Source organism: Phoca vitulina, unplaced genomic scaffold, assembly GCF_004348235.1.
Source record: "Phoca vitulina isolate PV1807 unplaced genomic scaffold, GSC_HSeal_1.0 scaffold4, whole genome shotgun sequence".
Lineage (NCBI taxonomy): Eukaryota > Metazoa > Chordata > Mammalia > Carnivora > Phocidae > Phoca > Phoca vitulina.
This window is the reverse complement of record NW_022589707.1, coordinates 20,484,406-20,511,408: the sequence shown is the minus strand read 5'-3', so window position 1 is coordinate 20,511,408 and position 27,003 is coordinate 20,484,406. Positions and strand designations below refer to the sequence as shown.

The following is a 27,003-nucleotide window of genomic DNA, read 5'->3' as shown; positions in this document are numbered from 1 at the left end:
TGTGAATCTAGAGCTCCTTCCTGTTCTGTGTATCATTTTCACAAACTAGCACGCATCTTCTTATATCTCTGTTGTAATTGGATTTGACATAGAAATCAGTGGTAGAGAGTAAAAATATCTAATGTTATAATATGAAACTAGAGATAAGCGAAACTAATACGATAGGTCTTATCACTAGTGCATTTACGTAAAAACTAAGCCTCAGTTAATGCAGCTCCAAAACTGGAAGTGAACTTGCAAAAACATATGACATAAGAAACACAAGGTGAATCTATTAATTTGCTAGTTTTAAGAGTAGTGTTTGATTATTCAATCATTTATTTAGCCAATAGTTAGTATACTTTGCCTCTTTCTATCTTTTCTAGAATGTCAAACTGTATCTCTTTGAGGCAATGTAAAAGTAGCACTGATTTTTTTGAACTGCGTGTGTGTGTTTGTGCATGCATGCCTCTGTGTTCAATTTACCAGCAGAGCAAGTTGTGCTACCGAGGAAGGAGAACTGGTCTGGCTCTCCCTGTCATTTATCAGATTACACCATGTGGACGGAGTTGCCGTAACATCACTTATAAATAAAAGTTACCTGTGTCGGGACGCCTGGGTGGCTCAGTCGGTTAAGCATCTGCCTTCGGCTCAGGTCATGATCCCGGGGTCCTGGGATCGAGTCCCGCATCAGGCTCCCTGCTCAACAGGAGGTCTGCTTCTCCTTCTGCCTGCCGTTCCCCTTGCTTGTGTGCTTGCTCTCTCTCTCTCCGTCAAATAAATAAATAAAATCTTAAAAAAAAAAAAAGTGAGCTGTGTCTGTGGGCTGGACCCCAATTCTGACAAAATTTTAGCACTCTCTGAAATCTCTTGGTTGACTGGTTGACTCACTGAAATCAGTCCAACGAAGCCATTGATCTGATTGGCCACTTTGTGTCACAGGATTCTGAAAGAGCAGAAGTGTGTCACCACCAAGTAAATACCAAAGTTATAACACGTTTTATTCATATTGATTCCAATACATCCAAAAATAAATAAATAAAATAAATAAAATTACACATATAAATGGTCAAAATGCAGGCAAGTGAGAATGAGCCTTGCTTTGAATATAATAACTGTATTTTCTTAACAAGACCAAAACATAAAAATCCTCTTTCACTGTTGCTATTCCTCTGGTAGGAGAAATCCTGATGATTCTCTCTGGGACCTCCAGTAGATGAACACATCACTCTGAAACCGTAGCAGTTTCAAGGTAAGAGAAAATTGCCTCAGGGTATGAGGGTCCCCCCTTCCACACGGCAGAACCTCCAGGTTTGGACTGGGGCTGGGTATGAAACCATGAAGAAATCTAAATTTTACTGTATGTCCCTTTTCTTATTCCCCCTTATCACCTCCCACTCGACTAGGTCTTGGACCCCCTGCCCTTTTCACCCCATGCCATCCTCTAACCATTCCCAGAGACCCTAGTTCTGCACTGGGAACCCGAAGAGTGCGGCCGGCATTTTAAAAGGTTACACTGGAAGATGGAACAATAAGCCATAAAGAACAGAATCTCTCCCTGATGCAACTGAATGACACTGGGGTGACAGGTGCCGGGGGCAGCGTGATCTTTCTGGACACAAAGGCCTTCCTTGCATGGAAGTGATTGGACACGCTGGAAACTGTTATGGCCAGCCCCGTTTAGGGCCCACAAACTCATCAATGGTGCAGCGTTAGCATGGAACATGGATTGGAGGTAGTTTTGAGAATCCGATGCAGAGAGGCGTCATGTACCCACATTCGCTCCTGCATCATCCCTTGCAACATCACCCCAACCTCTTGACCACTTCAGTCGGGCACCAACTGCTACGTTGATCCTTTTTTTAAAGACAGTAATGTTTGGACTCCAAGATAAAAAGTACAGAATGGAGGCAAGTTTAGGACACCGCAGACCACCCTACGCAACTCAAAGCCTTATTGCAGGGTGCCAAAGAGAAAGATTTATGTGTCCCTGGGAGCTATTTTTTATTTTTGGAAGTTATTGTCATTTCAAGCTGGCTGTTAAGAGCAAGATCAAAGTGTTTTCTTTAAAGGGCAACAGACTGTGGGTTGTTTTCCTGCCACTTGGGAAAGACCTTAAAAATGAAGGTACCTGTGCTCTCTCCAGACTCTACGCAGTAGCTCTGTGACATTGGGCGGGTCTCCTGACCTCTTGACGCCTCAGTTTCCCCTTATGCACAACGAATCTATAATACCAACAAAATAGAATTGGGGGGTTTAAAGCAAGGCAGTATATGCAAAGTGGGTTCATAATCACCGAGTTTTTTTTTTTAATTACCAAAGATATTCTAAAACTTACATGACCACCAAACTTACCCTGTTCCCACTATCTAAACCTAGGATTTTACTCAGCCCACCTGTAAAGTAAACTACTAATTACTGATATCTGAATAATATATTTAGCATTTGGAAATCCTTAATTCGGTGAGTTTTTACGGGCATAGGTGACAGGGCTTCTGAGGATCCATGAATTTCCCAAAATTTTTTGCAGAATTTTGAGTGGGCATGTATCCCTCTGGAGAAAGAATCCATCGCTTTCATCAAATGTGTTTTTGACCTTAAGGAAGGTTAACCAGCACTTTATTTTTTTTTATGTATAAATTTGAGTATAGTTGCAGTGTTACATCAGGTCCAGGTGCACAGCATAGTGACTCAACAGCCCCGTATGTTGTGCCATGCTCCCCGCGAGTGTGGCTCCCATCTGTCCCCACACAATACCACACAGCACCATTACAGTACCATGGACTGTATCCCCTCTGCTGTGCCTTTTATTCCCATGACTTGTTCATCCATAACTGGAAGTCGGTATCTCCCTCTCCACTTCCCGCATTTTTCTCATCCCCTTCTGGCGACCATCAGTTTGTTCTCTGTATTTATAGGCCTGATCCTACCTTTTTGTGTGTTTATTCTTTTTTTATTTTTTTAGATTCCACATATGAATGAAATCATGGTATTTTTCTTTCTCAGTCTGACTGATTTCACTTAGCATAATACCCTCTAGGTCCATCCATGTTGTGGCAAATGGCAATATCTCATCCTTTTGATGGCTATGTAATATTCCATGATACATATCCATTCATCTATCCATTCTTCTTTATCCATTCATCTATCAGTGGTTAACCCATGCTTTAAGTGAAAAGGTTAATTGTCCAATATGATTGTTCTAGTTATTTTGTTAGCCGCTACTTATCGGTAATAAATAAATCTCATTAGGCTTCTCCAGAATAAGATTGGCAAACCATTATTTAGAAAGGATCAGTTAATTTCTCTAGACTGAGAAGTGGAGCCCTTAAAGGAGGTCAAAATATTATTTGGCCTTTCCTCAGATTCCTGGTTGGTGCTTTATTCTAAACAATTTTACATAAAGGCTGACAATAGAGTACTGCCAGCCTTCAGTTGGGATTGAGTCCTGGTTATTTTAAATTTGAGATGCAGATAAATAACTCTCCTCTTGCTCTTCTCATTGCATCTCGATGTCTCTGGGGTCATTTCAATGATGCTCTTTGATTGTCTGTTTGACATGTTCGTGCACCTGCACACAGATCTTCATTTCATCCCAAGCTTTCAGTAAAAGGTGGGAGAAAGCTTGTGTTAGGTAGGGGTTGTTCCACATGCTAAGCGTTTCCTCACTATTTCTATCCGGCTGTTGTTAGGGAGACAAAATAGTTAAGAGTCTTAGATAACTTTCTTCTGGATGGTAGTGAAAATGGCATCTAAAAAAAACAAAACCAAAACTTTCCACAGATCACCTCAGTTCTCTAAGGAGTCTATGGTACTGGAAGTCCAAATTGCAAGCAGGGTTAGAGCTGAGCTGATGATTTAAATAGGTAAAAAGGCTCTGGATCCCATTACTAATCCCAGAGCCATGCAATCCCCCTATCACCATAGGGATACCAGCAAGACAGGCAGCCGGCAATGCCACCGGCTGGACTTCATGACCTAACTGTGCCGTCGGAAGGACTCGGGGCTTGTCTGCTAGTAAGGAGTCAACAACTTCTTTCTACTGAAAACAGCCATTTGCTCCCAGCTGACTCGGAGTGGAAGTAGAGAAAAGATAGAAAAGAAAAAGAAAGTAAGATACTTCCCTCAGGAAACTAATGATCCAGTGATGCAAAACACAAATATGTGAAGAATTTCCCAGGCAAATACAAAAGGAGGGTAAATCCAGATATTGGAAAAATATCATAGAAGAGGAGATGTTTACAGATAAGGAAGGCCCAAGGGGAATTGGAACATTTCAGCAAGGCTTCCACGGGAGGAACATCTTGAGCCAGGCCTGAGGCAGGGTGGGCCATGAGTGTGGAAGAGCTGGTGGGGCTTGTGAAGGAAGAGGAATAAGATGTGAGAGCACAGAAGTGAGAAAAAGGAAGCCAAGCACAGAGTGGGCCATCACACTTGTTTCGTTGGAAGAAAGACTCCATACCTGAGTACATGGTCAGTTGTATGAATAAAGCAGGGCCCAGCTTGTGTTAGTGGGTTTTTAATTAACTCATTCATTCATTCAATCACTCATTCATTTGACACACATTTAGAGACTACAAACCTTGAGATGGTGTTTCTCTAGGCACTGGAGATACAGACTAATTCTCTGCTCTTACTGGCTTACATTCTAGGTTGGGGGGGAAGATACACAATGAGCCAATGCATAATTAATAAAAAGTAAACTACTACTTGAATCCATTTTGTGAATCAGACCCTTCGGGCGCACGTTGGCTTTTTGAGTAGACTGAGATATCACTGTGTGAGGAAATGCACGTAGTGGATGCTGTTATTCTCTCATGGGCAGCCTCCCAACATTACTACTATTCTCTCTTTTATGTTCCAAGATGATAGTAGGGCACTGGTGCAGAACAATGAAAATACAATCAAAACGAGGCCATCAAATTCACGTGCAGGGTGTCCACAGGTCAGGACACTGGCTATCGGCATGTGTAGAACCATCCTTAAAGTCTGAGCTTAGCTTAACTTGAACAATGAGAGGTGGTAAAGCAAATATCAACTGTGTTTTGAAAACTGTCCACAGAAAACTGTTTTTTTTTTTTTTCTCCTTGGGAAGACACACCACTATGTAAAATTTCAAATAGATCATACATTTTGGTTCATAAAGTACCACTAATCAAAAATAATTTCATATGGATCATTAAACCTAGTCATAGAACTACTTTGATTTCTACACTTACTAAATTTCCTTTCTAAATAAGAGAGAGCAATTGATCCAATAATAATGAGAGACAGTCCTTTAATTTGAACTTTGGAAGACATAAGCCAATGAGAGTCTACATTTTTGTGTTTATCTTCAGAGAAGTGGCTGGTGATGGACAGAGCTATGCAGGAGAAGGGATGGAGACTCTCTAGGAAGGTTGGTCTCTGGTCTGGGGATGGAGTAAGATGGTCCCTATTTCAATTGTTCAAACGATGCTCTGAGACTGTCAGACCTTACAACTTGCCCTGTCAGACCAGCCAAAAAACAAAAATTGGGGCCCAAACAATAACCATGTGAAGGTTCAAGTCAAGAAGCATCATGAACATCACTGCCACGGTATTCTTCTCTTTTCTGAAGGAGAGTAACCCAAGCCTAAGACCCTGCCACTTTGGGAAAAGATTGGAAAACTAGCTGCTAAAAGATACCTCTCCTCATTTATTATTCAAAACACTAAATAATTTGGCATCTTTTTGTTTAACTTCCTTTTGTTGAAAAATGCTCAATTCAGTTCAGGAATTGCACAGAGCATAGCACTTTGGTGCAAATGAGAAGATGCTGCCTCCTTGGGGCATGCGTAGCACGCTACCAGATTGTACAACTTGATTAGGGGAGATTCAGCTGGATTTCCTCGGCCAGGAAGACTTGTGTAGTGCACATCCTGCACAACCATTTCTGGTGGCTCTGATTTGGTTGAAACGAGTGAGTGTGTTAGAGAGCTGAAATAGCCATCAATAAATGATGCAAATCAGCCTAGAAGCCTCTCTGGTTTTTTGCTCTTCTTCGAAAGCACAAACTCATTTTTATTCTGCTTACTGTTTGCCAGGTTAATTTACCTGCTGGCAGTTCCCACAACAAAGCCTCTCAATAGAGTTGGTCTTCACCACACCTACCCCTGTAGTAGCAGGTCCAGTATCCCTAACTGTATTAAGGATGCACTTTTGCCAAGGTGTCAGAAAGGATCTTTCCATGGCCAGGAATGCAGGTAGCACAAGTTCATAGAGCTGGATTTCCCTGAGCACTGGAAGAACCATGCAGTCTATCACACCCAGCAGAGCCAGTCAATAAGGAGATTCTCCAAGTGCCTATAGCTGTTTTTTTTGGTTTTGTTTTGTTTTGTTTTTTCGTTTATTTGTTTTTATCACCTTAACCCTCTCCTGTTTTATTTTAAAGTTCTGGAATTTTGAAACTTGTTCACTTCATATGTGAAACTAGACAGTAGTTTCTCAGGAAGAACAGTGCTTGAAGTTCAAAGTTCCTTTCTTTCTTTCTTTCTTTTTTTTTAAGTAGGCTCCGCGCTGGGCATAGAGCCCAACATGGGGACTGAACTCATGACCCAGAGAACTCATGACCCCAAGATTGAGACCTGAGCTGAGATCAAGAGTCGGACACTTAACTGACTGAGCCACCCAGGCGCCCCAGTTCTCAGTTCCTTCTGTTTAAATTTTCCTTCATGTCTTCTGTTTGCTCTGGTAATTTCTTGAGGGCAAGGCTAGGCCACTACATTTGTGACTTTCTGTTCTTTCTATTTTAATTCAACAAATGTTCATTGAGAAGCTTCTCTGGGCCAAGCACCTTTTAGAGTCGCAAGGGGTGCAAAGATGAGTGAGGTAGAGCCCCTCCCTCAAAGAGCGTAGAGTCTTAGAAGTTGAACACAAATACAGAATAACTGCAGTTCAAGGCAGCCAACGCAAACCATTACCAACGCGAGGAAAGGAATAAATTAGCAAACAAGCAAACACAGCAGACACAGAATTAAAAGTTAGGAATGTGAAAGGCTTACTGTTCTCTATTCCTGTCTCCACCTTACTTCTTCTTGGCTTGAGTTTTAAACTTCTAATGTGCTCTGTAGAGCCGTGTCTTCAGAAATCCAGTGGGCTGAAATTAGTGCAAGTCAGAAGCATGGGGAATGAGTTCTTAAAAGCTTAACTAAAGAAAGAAAAAAGAAAAAGCCCCAAATTAAAAAATGCAGATACCTAAAGACCAGGTAATTACAGGTTTCAAAATTTAGGATGGGCTTCATATATAATACGGATTAAAATGTTCACTGCATTGATGTTTGTTCAATGGGGAAAGATGAATGTATTTTACTTTTTCATTTTGCATCGTTCACATTAACTGTATGTACTGTTCTGTGTCATTTGCTGATAATAAGAAACTGCCTCTTTCAAAAATTCTATCCAGTCATGGATACTAATGATGACCCCGATGAAGACCATCTTGCAAGTTATGATATTCAGCTCAGTATTCAAGAATCCATTGAAGCCAGCAAGTCTGCATTTTATTCTGAAAGGTAACATTCAAGTTGACTGTCCTCAACAGAATTTCTTTATGGCATTCATTTTGTTGTCAGATAAAATGAAAGACATTTCCTGGCTCTTCCTCTAGGAAAATGCTTACTCTTCTTTCCTGGCAGAGAATCCAATGGCTTTCCAAGGGCTACTGTGCATAGGCTTCGGCAATAGGATCTTCCACAAACCCCCACCTCTGGTGGAAGATGGAAATAACCTCAATGGGAAATTCTTAGTTGAATTTGGTTGTAGAGGATTGCCTATTTTTTTAAAAATTAATATAGAATCAAAAAGGACAATAAATTTGAACAAATTTGCAAGTACAGTTTATACAACTAAAATATAGATAGGTGTACAGAAGTCTGCTCTGAATATTTTAAAGCCCCTTCTGCTACTGACTCAGACAACCTTTGTAAGTAATGTATTTCATTTTTGCATCTTCAAACTATAAAAAATAATGTGGACTAGCCCCTAAGTCTAGCCCCAAAGAATGGGAAAGAGTTGAGGGTTTTTATTAAAAACAAGCACTATGTAAATCACAGCCTATTTAATTATCTGCTATCCAAATGACACAAGTTAACAAATTAGACACAAAATATCAATTTTGTGTTGAATCAATCCTGATTTAGCAGGAGTTATAGAGTCTGAAACTGAAAAAGTAGATTTCTGTCTTGAACAACACACATTATACTTCTAACAAAAATAAACGTTAGTTTGCTTTCTATTGTAGTATTTAGAATCCTGTATTATTCTGAAATTAGTAATACTTTTGAATAGGCTCCATGCTATAAAATTATTGCTTTTGAGCTTCTTAAAAATGGACATAGTACCTTTAAATTAGGTCTCTTTAATTTTTCCCTTATCTCCAACAGAGTTCCCAAAAAGGCTTTCACAATCCTAGAATGCCAGCAGATGTTTCTGCTTAATAGATTTGAATCAATTTGTTATGAAATACCTTGTTTCCTTTGAATAAACACACACACCAGAGAATTGCCATGAGGGTTGAAATCACGATCTGTTGGGCCAACGACTAGGAGTTTGTTCAGTAAATGCTCAGCCTGCTTTCACTTGTAGATAAGTTGATCAAAGGCTCTAACATGCAGTGTGGATCATAAGCTCCCAAATAAGCAATTATTAAGTTCAAAGCAATAAACTTCATTGAGCATAGAGTTTTTAAAATTGGAAGAAGCCTTAGAGATCTTTCTATTTAATCCCAACATTTTATTTATTTTTTAAAGGTTTTATTTATTTGACAGAGAGAGACACAGCGAGAGAGGGAACACAAGCAGGGGGAGTGGGAGAGGGAGAAGCAGGCTTCCCGCAGAGCAGGGAGCCCAATGCGGGGCTCGATCCCAGGACCCTGGGATCATGACCTGAGCCAAAGGCAGACGCTTAACGACTGAGCCACCAGGCGCCCCTAATCCCATCATTTTAAAGATGAAGAAACCACTACCCAGAGAGGCTAATTGGCCTCCCAGGATCACAAAATCATGAAACCTGAACCCAGCTCCTCTGACTCTGACTACAACTGTTTACTCCATTTTCATTGCTTAGAACTAATTTCAGAGATAGCGTTATAATCTTGAATTCTGTCATCTGTACTAATGAGCCTATGTCTAGTGTATCATAAATATACTGTGTCTGATTCTTAGACATTTACATTTTTAAAGTAGATAAAATTAGTTGTGTGCATTTCCTATAGATCTTGATTATTAAAATCATGTACAGAAACAATATAAGTTAAGTGTTTGGGTTTTTTTGAAGTCTGGGATAAATACGGCTTATTTTTCTTTCTCTGGTAGATTTGCACCACTAAGTGATCAAAACAGAAAACTTGTGGAAGCCATAAAACAAGGTAAATGGGTGTATTGCCTACAGTGGGGCAGGTTGGAGATTTCACTTTGCTGAGACAGAAATGTGTTACCAGCCCCTGTATCTGATTTAGGTCACATTCTTAAGCTCCAGGAATATGTGAAATATAGATATGCATTGGATGAAGCTGATGAAAAAGGATGGTTTCCATTGCACGAAGCTGTCGTTCAACCCATTCAACAAATACTTGAAGTTGTTCTGGATGGTAAGAGAACATAAAATCCCTTTAGCCAAACCGAAGAAAAATGTAGAAATTTTGAGTGCTCCCAACAAACATAAGCAAAAAGAAAAAGCAGAATAAAAGATTATTAGGAATATGGGAAAGAAAATATCCATGTTTTATACTCACAGTTATAAAAATTAGCATATTTTATGGGGTGCCTGGTTGGCTAGGTCGGTAAATGTTGGACTTTTGATTTTTGGCTCAAATCATGATCTCAGGATTGTGAGCTTGAGCCCCATGTTGGGTTCCACACTGGGCATGGAGCCTGCTTAAGATTCCCTTTCTCTCTCCCTCTGCCTCTCCCTGACTCCCACACCCACGCTCTCTCTCTTAAAAAAAAAAAAAAGAATTAGCACATTTTGTGAGGTTCAGGGTTCACCCTTTGCATCTTTCTACGAATATGACAGAAGTTGGCTCAAAGATGTGGTTATAGGGGCGCCTGGGTGGCTCAGTCGTTAAGCGTCTGCCTTCGGCTCAGGTCATGATCCCAGGGTCCTGGGATCGAGCCCCGCATCAGGCTCCCTGCTCAGCGGGAAGCCTGCTTCTCTCTCTCCCACTCTCCCTGCTTGTGTTCCCTCTCTCGCTGTGTCTCTCTCTGCCAAGTAAATAAATAAAATCTTTAAAAAAAAAAAAAGATGTGGTTATAACCTAAAAGTAATAAAAGTTAATATATATCATGAATTAATTGATTTGAATATAAAGCTTTTTGCTTTGGAGAGTCAGTTTTTAATTTATCATCTTGAACTATCTCTTAACAATTTCCAAAAGATTGTTATTGTATAACAAGTATATTTACAATATTTTGTGCTTATATTAATTTTTTCATAATGTAAACATTAGTAAATATCATGTTAAATCAACCCAGAGTTAAGTATTGATAATAATTTTGATAATTCTGATGTTGTAGCACAATATTTGTCACATCTTGGCAACTTTTAACACGTCTTGTGAGTGCCCTATCTTTCAATCAATGTTGCTCCCTCATTCTATGCTCTAGGAGACAATCATAGCTACTTGATAATTAACTATGCAGCCAGCCAGCCAGAAAAAAATAGCTAAGCAGATAGTCAGACAAATCGATATAGAAGATGACGTTAAGCATGGTATTTTCTAACATATTCTGACAGTATTCAAATACATACTTATTCCCACATTCACAGATTTCACTTGACAGAAAACAATTTCAGGTGCAATTTAAATAATACAAAGGATTGAGGAGTTATGTTACAATTTATCAAAAAATAAGAACTTGCAATCCATTAAAAACAACAACAACAACCCCTTAAAACATAGATTTTGGTTTTCTAGCTGTCAAGTCCATGCTCATCTACTTATACTCACCATCATTTGATAAAGTTTAATCATGTCTTTTAATCTTTCTTTTTCATCAATTGTTCAATCTAAAGTACATAATGTTAGATTATTCTGATCTCTGTGATATCCTTTAAGTAAAGATTTTTAACTTTATGCAATATTTTCACATTTCAGCATCCTACCAGACACTCTGGGAGTTCAAGACCTCTGATGGAGAAACACCCTTGACTTTGGCAGTCAAAGCTGGTCTGGTGGAAAATGTAAGAACTTTACTAGAAAAGGGAGTGTGGCCAAACACCAAAAATGACAAAGGAGAGACACCGCTTCTGATTGGTAAATGACTTCTTTTTCTAGAGCTTTGAGTTTGAGACAAAGAAATATTTAATAAGTATGTATTGGAAACCACTACGTATTGAAGTGATGTGACCCCATCCCCTACTATTCCCTGAGCTCCTCCCCCCAACACCCATCTCATCTGCCCTATGCGTTTGGTGTTTTAATCCTACAAAGGGGTCAAATGTGAAAGATCCTTCAGCACCAACTAACGAGGAGGGATCCAACCTCGGAGTGTTGTGAGGCCAGAAGTGCCAGTTCTAAAGGAATATTCTCTAGGTAGGGTCCGGTTATAAGTAGGGCTGCATGTGCAGTATGTAGCCAGAAGAAAGAGGCAGAAAGGGGGTTCGAAAGAGAGACATCAGGTTCACATCAGAACAACGAGGTGCCAGCAGATTCTGATCACACAGATGCAGCACTGGGCACCTACAAACGGGTTCACAACAATGACACAAGGAATGATGGTAAACCTAAAGGTGTCATTTATCAGTTTCTTCTCAGTCTGTGTATCCTGCTATTTTTGTTGACCAATAAAAATTGGCAAGTCTGCTTGCAAAAGTGAGATGAGATTAACTACAAATGACCAGAGATAACATTTCCTGTTACTTTGGAATTTGTCATAATAACACTTGTGCTCCTTATAAGTAAACCAGAACTCTTATCCTGAGCGGGTTCTATACACACAAATATTCACCTACGGTTGCATCACCACTATTAATGTGATCTGTATTATTTTTAAAGGCATATACCAGTGGGTATTTGCAATGACATCCACATATGTGTTGTTGTTTCTCTAGATAGTTCTCTAGATATCTATAGACATTTGATTTCTGCAAAACACACATCCACACACACACACACTTTTCCAGAGTTTATATACTATCTCACTTTGCAAATGTAGAATTATTTTCTACTTGCTATTCTCAATTCACTTATTTAAGGGACAACTAAGTCATGATTACCACTCATTTGATTTCTTTTTGCCTTATTTGATTGTGTTTTTCTTTAATGCTTACAACAGAGCGTTAAGCATTTACATGCATTTCAAAGTTGCATATGTTTGTTTCTCTACTCTAGCGATATCTGAAGTGTGGGAAAGGAAGTTGGTCACTGAGTTATCAGAGCCAAAATAGAATTAACATCTGGAAATAATATTTTTTAAAAGCTAAATGGTAATATCAGGAGAAGACAGAAGTCTCACGAAGGAAATTTTCTGAAGGTGTTCGCTTGTGTCTCCATCACCGATGTATCGGGAGAATGGAGTTTTTCTTGGGTTACCTTCTCCAGGACCTTCTTTGTAGAGCCTGTGTCAAGTATTTTCAGGTTCTATAGGTAAATGGATCATCCATGGCACTTTCCCAGTTTTCTTTTTGACTCTATAGGCTACTTTGAAATTTGCTATTTATAGCCCATTAACTTATAAAGGGAAAAATAAGAGAAAAAATGCCATTCTTTGGATTTTCCGTGTGATGTCATTTTTATTTTTCTTAGCCCAATGTCATCATCTTTGTCTTTATTATAGAATATCCTTAGATGGCCAAATAAATACCACTTTGTGTCCCTCCAGGGCTCTTCTTCCCCATCAGCCATCTGGCCCTTCCTCGTAGTACTCTGATGTATTACAGTTATCACAGTTACTTGCTGAGTGCTAACTATCTAATTTGTGATCACCTGACACTTATTAAGGGTATTTTGCACTCAGACTCCCTCTCTGCCCACCCTCCAAAGTTGGTGTCACCTTTCTCCAGTTCAGGATTATCCTTGCATGTCTTATGAGTCACAAGATAAATCCGTGCTGATAATAAGACAATTACATGAGCAAAACACATATATCCAGAAAACGAAAAAAAATTACAGAAATTGAAAGGAAATGTGCCAGCAAACTATAAAGTGTTCAAAAGTGCCTATAACCTATGAAAAGTCTCTAATTCCCTAACTCTTCAACTGACGTTTGGTTTTCTTTTTAAGCGTTATTGTTGAAGATATGTAGATATATATTTATTTTTACTATGTAAGTTATTTAAGTTTTATTTTACTTAGTTATGTTACACAAATACTGTATCTGTGCCTTATTAGTTTTCATTATTTCAGACATTTATTGATTAAGAATGTCTTCACAGGTTACGTTGGGAGGGATGCCCCATGATTTGCATTATTATTTCTATAGGAAGTAAATATATTCTTAGTTCCAAAGCAGTTAAATTGCATGTAAGGTTTTATTTTTAAACTTATTTTAAGTTGTGGCTTATATGTGATATTATTTTCATGAAGAAAGACTAATATCTCTAATCAACATGTTTTCTGAGTCAGACAAGAGGAAAATAGATCATGATGGAAGAGATTCATTATTTTAATACATTTTTTTCTAGAAAAAAATGCAATAGGAGCAAGAAGATAAATGAGGACACGCATCTCTTAGTTCATTTCACTTATTGATGTTTTTCTCTGCAATGACACCAGCTAGGATGAGGTCATTCACTATAATTAGAGCTGCCAGTGGCCGGTGGGCGATTCAGAGGAAGGCATTTGTCAACAGACTACTTAGTGAGCAAGAGAAAAACTGAAATCTCACCACAGTGATGGCTTGCCTGCCTCCAAATGAAGTAGGCAGAGTTTGTCTTCGTCCTCCTGTGGGAGCCCTTTCCCTCGCCTTGGACTTTGATGCTTTCTGTATTCTGCCTTCTGCTCCCCAGGATGTTCTATGTGGCCCTGCATCTTCTCCTGCCTTCCCAGCAAAGACCTGGCCTCTGAGTCTCTCTTCAAATAGAAGACATTATAGGCTTCTTCCCTAGACTATAGATTCCACGAGTGAGAACTAAGTCTGCCTTTTTCCTGTTGTGCACAGTGTAAGACAGCGCCTTTCATACAGCCAGAGTGCATGAACCGAATGAGTGAATGAATGAATGAAACTGTATTTACCTCCATTAGCAGGAAGTAGCCCTCGTCCTTCTGTTTCTTACTCAGATTTTACTCACTGGGACGCCTGGGTGGCTTAGTCGGTTGAGCGTCTGACTCTTGGTTTCGGTTCAGGTCATTCCTCATCTCAGGTTCTTGAGACTGAGCCCTGCATCAGCAGGGAGTCTGCTTGAAGAGTCTCTCCCTCTGACCCTCCGCTCACCACTGACTCGTGCACGTGCGTGCGTGCACTCTCTCTCTCTAAAATAAATAAATCTTAAAAAAAAAAAAAGATTTTACTTACTGGTAAGAGAAAAAGACATTACATCTTCCAGAATTATTTATATCTAAACTGGGACAATCTCTTAATAACTCAAAGTCGGGGGGAGGGGGTGCTTTTAACTGTAATTTTATCTATTAGAAACAGCAGAGGGGGAGAGAGACCTCTGATCTAGTGGATCTCTTACATTGTAGTACATTATCTGTCATATACTTCACCTGTTTACAACAGCAGACCTACCCAGATTCTAAACATTTTCATTGCTGGGGTGCCTAGGGAGCTCAGTTGGTTAAGCTACCGATTCTTGATTTCGGCTCAGGTCATCATCTCAGGGTCATGAGATTGAGCCCTGAGTGGGGTTCTGCACTGGGCATGGGGCCTGCTTAGGAGTCTCCCCCTGCTCGTGCACTCTTTTTCTCTCCAAAAAACCTAAGAACAGGGGCGCCTGGGTGGGTCAGTCATTAAGCATCTGCCTTTGGCTCAGGTCATGATCCCAGGGTCCTGGGATCCAGCCCCGCATTGGGCTCCCTGCTTCACGGGAAGCCTGCTTCTCCCTCTCCCACTCCCCCTGCTTTTGTTCCCTCTCTGTGTCTCTCTCTGCCAAATAAATAAATTTTTAAAATCTTAAAAAAAACACCTAAAAACATTCTCATTGCTAACCTCCCATTAAGATCACAGAAAAGAGAAGTTCATTTAATACTCGATGCTTTGTTTGGTGGAGGAAAACAAAAAAATCTTTCCTGGGGGTGGGGAGGGGGCTTGATGAACATTATTTACACATGTAGCCCCAGGATCCTAGAAGTGATGAAATTAGATTAATAACGGTTATAATTTATTGAGCTCCTAGTATACACTAAGCATTTCCATACATTATTTAATTTATACAACCCAATAGTGGAGGCTATTTTCATTTCATTTACTTTCATTTTCTAAAGTTTAGAAAGAGTATACACAACATCCTATTATAGGGAAGAGCCCTGTATTCCATGAAACTCTTACCCCGCCTCAGGCCAGGGTCTTAAAGAGAAGGCAACATCATCTTGGGTATGAGAAATAGAGGGGAATGAAAACTACAGTATCCTCCTGTAGAAGAAAAGGGAATAGTAAATATCTATTTTCATAATAAATGTCATAATTCGTTTCATACCATCTGAAGGATCCAGGTTCATATGCCTACGTTGATATTCTTTTTTCAAATCACCTTCCAGCTGTGAAAAACGGCTCCTATGACATGGTGCTCACTCTGCTGAAACACAACACCAACCTTGACCAGCCCTGCGTCAAGCGATGGTCGGCAATGCACGAAGCGGCCAAGCAGGGCCGCAACGACATCATAGCCCTGCTGCTGACCCACGGAGGCGACGTGCACCTGAGAGACGGATTTGGCGTCACACCGCTCGGGGTCGCTGCCGAGCACGGGCACTGCGATGTGCTGGAACACCTCATCCACAGAGGTACGTGCAAAGGCATCGCACGTTCTGGATGATTCTCCCGTCTCTCCCTTTCCTCTTCTCCAGCCCTCCTTGGCTCCCCTTGCTCTCCCGGGTGTAACTGGGCATCAGGCTTTGTACCCGGCTCCCCCGGGGCCCCCTTGAAAGCCCCCTCTTCCCGACCCGGACACCGCCTACGTCACGGCCGGCACGTCTGCACGGTCGGCCCCGGCTGCTCTCTCCAGCGGCGGCCCGGCCTCGCAGACACGGCTCGCCAGGGCCTCACACTTAGCTTCTCGAAGCGGAATTCTCTTCTTTCACACTTTCGACAACATAATCGCTCTCAACCAAGACGGAAGGCCTAGACTTATTCTACGCCCTCCATCGCCTTCCTTTCCAAATCCAGTCAGCTGCCGAGTCCCGCGGGGTCTCTCCCACCTGTTGGCACCGGGACAGCCCCGTAGGTTTGCATCCCGGGCGGGCTCCTCACGTCTTCCCTGGACCAGGGCAGTTGTTTCCTAACCGTTCGGCCCGTTTCCGGGCTGCCGGGCTCCCCGTCAGAGAATCCAGAGGACGTGCTGCAACTCGGCTGTCCTCCCCGAAGGACAGCTGCAGGGGCTCCAACGGTGTACTCGGAAAACGCTCAGCAGCTCCCCACTGCCTCTGAGTCACGCGCAGGGCCCCACTGCATCATCCCGAATTGTTTTGCCGGGTCTGTCCCTCACTACTCTCAACGTGTGTCCTGTACCCCGGCTGCACGACCCCGGCAGGATTCTGGGGTATACCCGCATTCCCTCTGTCTGCGCTTGCGCCAGGCCCTTCCCCTCATCTGCAATATTCGCCGACATAACTCACTCTCTTGAGACACCTCCCCCTAAAGCCTTTCTTGATTCTCCCAACAGGTTGTGACCTTGCCCTCCCTTGAGCCCTCCAAGGGCTGAATCAAGAATTAAGAGACCAAATTCTTCAATTGGCTTCTACCACCTCCTTGCGGTCCAACCCTAGCCTTGCTACAACTTCCGGTCCTCAGTTTCCCCATGTGTAAATAAAGGCTAGCACCACATGCTCCCTCAAGGATCCTCTATGGAGAAAAGACTAACGTTTTGGCAGTCCCCCACCGTGCAACCCCATTTAACTCTCATCTGAGCCCTATGAAATAAGCAGCATCACTCTAGTTTACAGACGAGGAGATGGATATTCGTAAAAGTAGCTTGCCCGGGCTCTCCCAGCCGCGGCAGAGCCAGAATTCAAACACAGACCTCCTTCTACATCATGACTCCTACTTAGTCTTGATGTCACATGAATGTCACACGGTTTGTGTTCTTTGATATTTTGTTTCATTTCCCCTCTGAGCTGCTTCAGGTAGTCGTATCTATTCATTTTAGGACCTTCTGCTGGGTCACACACAGCACCTAGAGGGCAGTTGTTGAAACGAAAGAGAGGGTTAACATGGTCTTTTAATTTGAAAAGCTGGGGCACCTGCGTGGCTCAGTCGGTTAAGCGTTTGCCTTCTGCTCAGGTCCTGGGATCGAGCCCCATGTCCGGCTCCCTGCTCAGTGGGGAGTCTGCTTCTCCCTCTCCTACTCCCCCTGCTTGCATTCCCTCTCTCGACCTCTCTCTCTGTCAAATAAATAAATAAAATCTTTAAAAAAATTTTTGAAAAGCTAACTACCCCTTTCCCTGGGAGCATTTGTCTACAGCGTAAACTGACTTGTTGATTTCTCAGACATTGTTGTGATGCAAAGATTCGCTAATAAAACAAAACATGCACGCATAATTGTTTATTGAAAATACCGAGAACACAGATGTCCTTAATCCTATATTTTTAAGTCCTAGCCAGAAACGAAAACAACAGGTTATATTTAAGGGGACTATCTTGACAATTTCACGGTAACTCCAGTTATCGCTGTGACATATGTTTTATATTGCCAGGTGGTGATGTGTTTGCTCTGGCGGATGATGGGGCGTCAGTGTTGTTCGAGGCAGCAGGAGGGGGCAATCCCGACTGCATTTCCCTCCTGCTGGAATACGGAGGAAGTGGAAATGTACCCAACAGAGCAGGCCATCTTCCAATACACCGAGCTGCCTACGAGGGACACTACCTGTGAGTAATAAACCGTAAGATGATCGTTTTCAGTTGAAAAATACAAAATTGTATATAGTCTCAAGTCTATCTATATAATACTTCCCAAAATCTGAAAAGAAAAAGACAAGTATAAATATTGGTTTGATTTTTTCCCTTTTTATTTTCACCTACCTCATGAAATTTCATGTGTTATTCCTAACTGCCCTGGTCCAGGGAGCATTCCTTATACTACTTTTATAATAAAAAATTTTTCTTTCAGAAAGAAGTAAGTTACAACTGAGCATTCTTCACAAGCCACCCAAATACGCCTTTCTGTTTTGTTTTGTTTTGTTTTTCAATGTGTTTAACAAAAGGCTACAGGGTTTCTAAAACTTTTGCCTTTGGCAAAGGATCTTGTGACAATATTACCAGTGTTACTCCAATTTTTACTAATACCTACAGATATTATGATATGATGTCAAATATATCCTTGTCTAGAAAAGTTTCATTATAAGTTCAGGTTTCTTTATTCAAAAAAAAAACGTTGGATAGATTTTTAAATCACAATATGTGCCACAATCAACGCATCAGTTGAAGTCTATAATCACTATATTAAGCTACCCACCGTAAGAGGATGGCTTTAGGCAATTAAATATATTTTATAAGTTCAAAAACTTTGAAATCATTAGGCTTTATCATTTGCAGTGGCCACATTTGCTAAGTGGCCAATGACACATAATTGACGCTAAGTGACATGTTGTTAAAGTTTACCTGGATTTACTCCCAGCGTTCATAAATTCACACATGGTAGCTCTGAATTAGGCACAAGAGATCAAGTTATCCTTGCCTGTGGCTCTCATGCGTGTCTAGTTATTCGGTCAAGTGTGAAATTCACAACTGTTTATCACAGGTTCTTAGAAACATAAGCTTTGGTTAGTTATCCCCATTGGACTGATAAAGATTGATGGAATAATACTCTTTTTTGTGGCTGGTAATTCAATTGCAAGTTTATGGAAGCAGGCAGGACGTGCGTGGCCACTCCTGAAACATAGACTACTCAGGAAGCAGTGAAAGAGAAGTAAGGAATGAGAATTCAAAAGGCCTAAACCCTCGTCCTTGCTCCACATCCAACTGTGTGACCTTGGACAAGTCATTTCACCCCTGCAGACTTCCTGTTGCCCCTCTGTTAAATGAGGGGTTGGACTGAGCAATGTCCAAGGTCACTTCCTGTGACTCCATGATTCTCATGGTCAAGATTATGAAGCATTCTTCTATGGCATCAGATGCTCCTATCTTTCTTTTATATTTTTTCCACTAAATAGCTTTTGTTGTTTATAAATATCATGTTGTTCCGAAAAGAATTGGAAGACGGGGAGGGTTCCTGAGGAACCACAATTCTAGGACCAAATATAGGACCTCCAGCATGTTCCCCGGGGAATATTTAGAATGGGAAACTAAAAACAAAACTAGATTATACTAAACTAAGTAGTCAGCCAATGGACAAAGGTTAAATATTACATGTTTTTGTACGAGGTTATCTAGAGAAAATAAAAGAAAGTAAACAACCTGCATTCACTTGTCTAGTGAGGAAGCTGGTTTATTTAAATTCTTCATTTTCTTCAGGCCATGAGGGTATTTGACTTTTTTTTTTTTTTTTTTTTTTTAGTGCGCTGAAGTATCTTATCCCAGTAACATCCAAAAATGCAATCCAGAAAAGCGGGCTAACACCAGTGCACTCCGCAGCAGATGGACAAAACGTGCAGTGCCTCCAACTGCTCATTGAAAGTGGCTTTGATGTCAACGCCCCGCTCGCGGACCACATTTCCGGGAGCTATGATGACGAGCGGAGGACGGCGCTGTATTTTGCCGTTTCTAACAATGACATCCAGTGCACAGAAGTCCTCCTGGCTGCAGGTGCAGACCCAAACCTAGACCCCCTCAACTGTCTGCTTGTGGCAGTGAGGGCCAATAACCATGAAATTGTCCGGCTGCTTCTCTCCCACGGAGCTAACGTCAATTGTTATTTTATGCACGTGAATGACACGCGTTTCCCCAGTGCCATTCAGTATGCCCTAAATGACGAGGTGATGCTGCGCCTGTTGCTGAATAATGGCTACCAAGTGGAGATGTGCTTTGAGTGCATGCATGGGAACATCTTTGGAAATTCATTTGTGTGGTCAGAGATAGAAGAAGAGGTACTACCGGGGTGGACATCTTGTGTAATAAAAGATAACCCGGTGAGTTACATCCTTTTCTTCTTGCTCTTGGGTCAGCATCCTAACATTTGCTCATTTAGGGATGTTACAAGAAAAGAAAAATCAACTCTCATATTTTTCTTATTCTTGAATTTGGGTTGGCAATAATATGGGGATATAAGCATAAAACTAGGCAAACAAGATTTCTTCTTTTTCTTGAGCTGGAAACTGAATGTGGAAGCATGTGAAAATGTATGCAATTAATAATTTATGCTTCTTTGGTGGAATATTGGGTATGGAAACATGGAAAGAAGAATCATGGAAAGAAACACGATTCTTCCAGGTTATGTTGACTGCAATAACAGCAGAGTCCTGCATATAGCTTCAGGGCTCATAGTTTCACAGATACAAGCAATTTATTTTTCTTTTTCGTTCATTACAAGGAGGGTACTTTATTTTCTGTAAAAAGACAAAGACAGTAATTTTTCATAACAAAAGTGAGTGCTTATGTACATAGTATAATAAATGTATTACTAAATTAAATTTTATCAATTCTCTCAGTTCTGTGAGTTTATTACAGTTCCTTGGATGAAACACTTGGTAGGCAGCGTTATTCGTGTGTTAATTGATTACATGGATTATATTCCTCTGTGTGCTAAGCTGAAGTCTGCATTAGAAGTACAGAGAGAATGGCCAGAAATCCGTCAAATACTAGGTAAAAAAAAAAAAAAAGGTTTTGCCTTTGAATTTTTTTTCCTGAAGAATGTATATAGGTGAAGTCTTTCAATGTCATCATTGTTACTTTTTCAGTGCTACTTCATTTTCATAATTATCTGGGTTTTTAAATCATCCTTAATACTTCCTCTGATATAAGATGCTAATTTTTTGCTTTTCTTGATACTTTCCAACTCTTTAATTGTGTAATGAGTACTACTAAAACTATATTAACATTTTGGCTAGAACTCATTTTTTAAAAGGTTACTCTTATAATACCCTAAGATACCTGGACTGTAGTCTCCATGTGAACAGGCATCTATTTTGTTTATTTTTGTATTCTCAAGGCTTTGCATGATACCTAGTGAGTAGTAAATAATAAACACTGAGTAAATGAGTGAATGGAATGAATTAGAGTTATCCTTTTTGATATGCTCTCTCTCAGGTGTTTATTGACAAATTCCTAACGAAAGTTTGTCTTATAGGCAGGCCATTTTCTATTCTCTAGTTTAAAGTTCAGTTATAGTCATAAAAGTGATTCATATTATAAATACAAAACTAAGGCTGAAGGCAATTACAAAACAATCTGGGCCCTATAAATTCTTCTTCTTCTTCTTTTTTTTTAAGATGTTAAGTGATTCTGAAGCTCACTAATGTTTGGGAACCAATCTTTATTTTATTTTTTTATTAAGTAAGCTTTATGCCCAACGTGGTGCTTGAACTTACGATCCCAAGATCAAGAGTCGTGTGCTCTACTGACTGAGCCAGCCAAGAGCCCCTGGACCCTATAAAATCTTGAAATTGACCTGTCAAGGCTCCCTTTCTGAGCCACGGCCCGCAATGGGAATAAAATCGAAACCAAAGGACAGAGTCATGAGAAAGTCCACATAAAAGGAGAGGCAGCAAAGAGAACAAGGCAACTTCAGGCAGCAAGCCACTATTTTGGATCATTACTAGAAGATAACAGAATAGGGAGTTCTGTAAAGTCAGAAGAGCTGTCTTGGACCAAGTATCCTTCTAAAACTTCAGGACAACTAACGTCACATCAAAATGAGCAACAGAAAATTATCACAGTCAAGTCTCATATAAATTTATTATAAGAAAATAAAGAAAGAGGAACAGAATAATATCCCCACAGACCAGAAAGCACACCAGAAAAGCATACCCTTAGAACAGATGAAAACTAAAAATTTCATTTCAAAACAAGCTAAACAGCATAAGGAAGATGATCCAAGATATGAAAAAATACAAGTTCAGAATTACAAAGATTCAGAAATGAGGTAACAGAACGGAGGGAAGAATTAGAAATAAAAAGAAAAAAATAATTTCAAATTTAAAGACTGAACTAGAATGAAAGCAAGAACTAATAATGCAATAGATAATATCTTCAGAGAAACAGAAGCTGAAATGGAAGAAAAACGTTTAAATAAAATAGAAATGAAGGAATAGATCAAAGGATTTGAAAGACAGTGCCAGACATTGAAGACAGGCAATAAAGAGTGAAGAAATGAACAATAGGATTCCTTAAAAAGGAAAACCAAATTGAGGGAACAAAACAAATACAAAAACCTATATTACAAAAAAAATCTGTGATGAAAAGAAAAGGCAAAGCTACAAATTACAAATTAATATGTCCTTTGATCATGTAGGCAAAAAGAACAACTGACTTATGAGGGAAAAAATCAGATTCCCTCAGACAATATTGTTTCTCTGATTGCCTTCTGAAGAATCCACTAGAAAATGAGCTTCAGACAAACCAAAATAACTGGAGAAGTAATGACATAAGGACTAGTACTGAGCATTAGACAGAAGACCAAGACCAAGTGTGAGCTAAAAGGGAGGAGATACCATATGTAGGGTTGCATGGTCAGATAATGTGGATATGACACAAATATTTTAAAATGGGGAGAGCACACACAAAAACATTTTTTAAAGATACCAAATTATATGGTGGTGGCATCATATTAATATTGTTATCTGAGAATGAGAGGCATTCAGTAAGTGAGTGATTGTGGGATATTCTAACTCTATTATTCTTTGTATCCTTGAGAATACAAAGGATTGTCAGTGTGGAAGAAAGGAAATACAGATGTAATAGGTTAAAGAAAAATCTTGTAGTCCTGAACTTGAATGGGAAATATCAATATGAACTCAAGCTATTTTACCTGGGTATGTCTGTCTGTCTACAGTAAAGTCTTAGAAATAATGGCAAACTGAGCAGCGATGAACATCCCCAGACTGTGGTCTTCAATGACCATTTCCTAGAAAAAAAAAAAGAAAGCATGATTTCAGGTCTCAGGAAGGAATGTGCAAGATGAGCCTGGAATATCTGTCATTCTACATTGCAAAGAAACTGTCTACCAGAGCATGCCAATAGAATTTAGGAGCCAACTTGAAGAAGCTCCTACTGGCCAAAGATGAGACAATTCAGCTTCCAAAGGGTAATTATTTTAGTGAATTGAAACCAACTAAATATGCTTAAATATGATATTTAAAAAATCAGTCTGCTCTAGAGAATAAGAAAATCAATTCATTATCTTGAAAATTGATAAAGGAAAAGATTTGAGCATTTATTCTGCCTTACCTGTATGATTTGTGCCACTAGTAACCAAAGAGTAGATGAGCGAAGACGTCTCTTTATAAAAGTATTCCAAATAATAAATGAAAAAGAAATAGATGTCACCACTTTGCAGCCCCCAGTCAGCTAATGGACATAATCATTGAGCATCAGCTGCTCCTAATATCTCATTATGTGGCCCCTGATGAAAGAACACAGCACCAGCTATAGTTTTGCCAAAGAGATCAAACCTGAGTCTGCTCAAGTCTCTGGATCCAGCCATCAATTTGTGAGAAATAGAAATGGCAGTGAAACATGGAGCTACACCATGAAAAGGCAATCAATCAGCAAAATTTAGGCTGTGGAAAACTGCAGGGCTTTTTGGTTCTTCAAAGATGAATTGAAGGAAAGAGAAAGGGATGGAGAAAAGAACCTGTGGATTAAGAGACTTAAAGATCCTAACAAATTTTTTAAAAAAATATTGTCAATACAACCGCATAGGGATAGCACACTTAGATGTTGGAGTTCTAAAGGAAGTGATTACCTGGGGTGCTGGCCTGGCTCAGTCAGTAGAGCATGCAACTCTCGATCTGGGGTTGTAAGTTTGAGCCCCGTGTTGGGTGTAGAGATCACTTTTAAAAAAACAAAATCTTAAAAAAATAAATAAAAAATAGAGATGACCATAAAAGTCCGAATAGTGGTAACCTACAGGGGAGGAAGGAATGAAGATTGCAATGGATTATGGAGGGAATTCTTGGATGACTGGGGAAATTCTTCTATTCATGGCCTGGGAGGTGATTAAAGGTCTTCATCTCATAATCACTAATAATAATTCATGAAGCTATGCATGTATGTAGTTACTTTATATTTTATTTTGCAATAAAAAGGTTAAAACATTTTGGAGATTATAAGAGAAAAAAAAACAACAACAACCCAGAAGTCTTAAATACGCAAATTACCCAAAGGTACAGACCTAGAAAACAACAAAGCAAAGATTTGAACCCTTGTCTATCTTACTTCAAACCACTCTCTCCAACAGCACTGTGCTTCCTGTCATAGGCAGAACAGAGTTTGCTTCTAACTGGTAATCAATTGTCCATGTGTTTTTATTACAAAAGAATAACCAATTCTGATAACTGTAGAAAGGCGATCTAAGGAAGAAGAAGACCAGGAAGTTGTGATATTGTTTCAGTCATCCATTAATGCAACTGGAGTGGAAGTCAGTTGAATGCTGTGAGTGTGATTAACCACTGGATGTCAGGATTCCTCCAGACATATGTAAGGCCATATATTTGTTAAAGAAGAAAATAAAATGTAATTTTTTTAAAAAGATGGGCTTATTTTGCCTATTTCAGTAACAATAATTTTGCCTCCATAGTTTTTTTTTTTTTTAAAGATTTTATTTATTTATTTGAGAGAGAGAGTGAGAGAGAGAGAGCACAAGAGGGGGGAGCGGGAGAGGGAGAAGCAGACTCCCTGCTGAGCAGGTAGCCCGATGCGGGACTCGATCCCGGGACTCCAGGATCATGACCTGAGCCGAAGGCAGTCGCTTAACTGACTGAGCCACCCAGGCGCCCGCCTCCATAGTTTTTGAAAAACATTAATTTTTTTTTTTAAGATTTTATTTATTTATTTGACAGAGAGAGAGTTAGCGAGAGTGGGAACACAAGCAGGGGGGAGTGGGAAAGGGAGAAGCAGGCTTCCCGCTGAGCAGGGAGCAAGATGCGGGGCTCGATCCCAGGACCCTGAGATCATGACCTGAGCCGAAGGCAGACGCTCAACGACTGAGCCACCCAGGCGCCCCATTGTTCTCATTTTTTAAGAAGATAATTTGTTTATAATCACAAAGGCAATGGAAATGTGATGTCTTTTATTACTGAATTGAGTGATAGTTCATATTATTGACTGGTTACAAAGTGCCAAGCAGTTTTTCACTAGCTCATACTGCTGGGATAATATGTCAGTGTTGTAATATAGATAAAGTAAGAATTGAGAATAAAGACTAATATCAAATATTTAAGTAACGTTAGATTTTTTTTTTTTAATATAAAATGTTTGGTGTCAGACACTGAAACAAACCTAAGATTGAATCATTTCTATCACGTTTCCTGGATAATTATGCATTAGAAAGATTGGTAGACGAGAGAGGAAGTAAATAAATAAAACTCTATAGTACTCAATTCTAAAACATAAGTAGGAGATGTGAGCATTTGCTTTCTTAAGTCAATTCCATTCATTCATTTAACATATCCTGGCTGAACACCCACTATGAGCCAGGCTCTTCCTGACACTGGAAGAAGCTAAATGCTTGTCTTCATGGAGATTGCATTCTGGAGGAGGGGTCTGGGATGCTTAATTACACTTTGAATTTCTTTTAAAATCGCCAGTTGCTAATGGGTACATACCTGTTTTTCAGAATGACACTATTAATGTTATTCTAAAACAGTCTGTATCTTACAGGTTAATCTACTAATATTGTTTTTATTTTTTGCTTATTTTTTCCCAACATTTTAGAGAATCCTTCCTCATTAAAGCATTTGTGTCGGTTAAAAATTCGAAGGCTTATGGGACTCCAGCGACTCTGCCAGCCAGCCTCAATGAAGAAGCTCTCTCTACCACCAGCCATCCAAAGATATATATTATTTAAAGAGTATGATCTCTATGGACAAGAGCTAAAATTGCCGTGATTTGAAAGATAATATTTTAAATGTGATTTAAAAAATATTTTAAAATGGGGTTCATTCAGAATTTCTTGGAATCATTTTACATCCTTAAGTGTATTTAAATCCATTAACAATTTTATAACGATCGTCTGTTCTTATGGGGACACCATATTTTACATCTTTAAAGACTTTACATTGTGATGTTTTTAAAGCTGGCCAATATTTTGTATGTGAATTTCTAATAATTATCTTCACTTCCAACAAGTCTTCAAATTATCCATCTCTCCTGCATTTATAAAACAAAGAACCACTTTCTCAAACCCCCATCTCCAGCCAGTTGCTGGCTCTTTCCTTTCTTTTATACCCACACTGAGCTCCTTCCAGCCTGCAGATGCACACACGGTCCTCGGGCTTGGGCTCCCTCCACTGCCTTTCTCAAGGTCTTTAATAATTGCCTTCTTGCTAATTTCAATGAGCATTCTTAGTCCTTTCAGCTGAGTCCTGCGCATCTGGCACTGCTGTCTGCTCCCTCCTTGAAATGGTTTTCCCTTTGTTTTCAGGACACCTTGCTCTCTTGGCTCTCCTCTCACCTCCCCTACTGAGCGCTCTTGTCTCTGGCTTCTTTCTGTGTTGCTTATCTCCTGCCAACCCGTTAGGATGTCTTAAGCCTAAGTTTTAAAACCTTAAGTTTTCTTCTTATGCTATGTTCTCTGGGAGAAATATCCACGTCTATGGTTTCAATAACTAACTGTATGCTATTGGCTAGACAGTTTATATCAGAAGTTCAACTCTTTCTCTCATCCTATGTAAACAAGTGTTCTAATGGACTTTTGGTTTTTTTCTAAAGATTTTATGTATTTATTTGAGACAGAGAGAGAGAGCACAAGCAGGGAGGAGAGTCACAGGGAGGGGGAGAAGCAGACTCTCCACTGAGCAGAGAGCCCGATGTGGGG

At 39.9% G+C, this 27,003-nt stretch overlaps 1 protein-coding gene and 1 long non-coding RNA gene across 2 annotated transcripts; one reads left to right on the top strand and one right to left on the bottom strand.

Annotated features, from left to right (window-relative positions):
• Positions 1-868: 868 nt before the first annotated feature.
• Positions 869-7,086, bottom strand: LOC116630655. The gene is made up of 3 exons (XR_004298986.1): positions 7,002-7,086; positions 2,111-2,204; positions 869-925 (listed from the first exon to the last, which is right to left on the bottom strand). It is a non-coding gene; the product is annotated as an uncharacterized LOC116630655 (long non-coding RNA).
• A 318-nt stretch (positions 7,087-7,404) lies between these two features.
• On the top strand, positions 7,405-26,123 carry ASB15 (ankyrin repeat and SOCS box containing 15). Its single transcript, XM_032401181.1, has 9 exons — positions 7,405-7,511; positions 9,312-9,364; positions 9,455-9,586; positions 11,093-11,251; positions 15,635-15,880; positions 17,789-17,960; positions 19,588-20,158; positions 20,678-20,831; positions 25,902-26,123. The coding sequence occupies exons 1-9, from the start codon at positions 7,405-7,407 to the stop codon at positions 26,072-26,074; spliced, it is 1,767 nt and encodes a 588-aa protein (XP_032257072.1). The 3' UTR covers positions 26,075-26,123.
• The last annotated feature ends 880 nt before the right edge of the window (positions 26,124-27,003 follow it).

What these genes read in the sequence shown, in the direction of transcription:
- ASB15 (XM_032401181.1), top strand. Translation starts at nt 7,405, where the DNA reads ATGGATACTAATGATGACCCCGATGAAGACCATCTTGCAAGTTATGAT. An exon ending in TCTGCATTTTATTCTGAAAG is followed by an intron (nt 7,512 to 9,311) that starts GTAACATTCAAG and finishes TTTCTCTGGTAG; the next exon opens with ATTTGCACCACTAAGTGATC. An exon ending in GCCTACGAGGGACACTACCT is followed by an intron (nt 17,961 to 19,587) that starts GTGAGTAATAAA and finishes TTTTTTTTTTAG; the next exon opens with TGCGCTGAAGTATCTTATCC.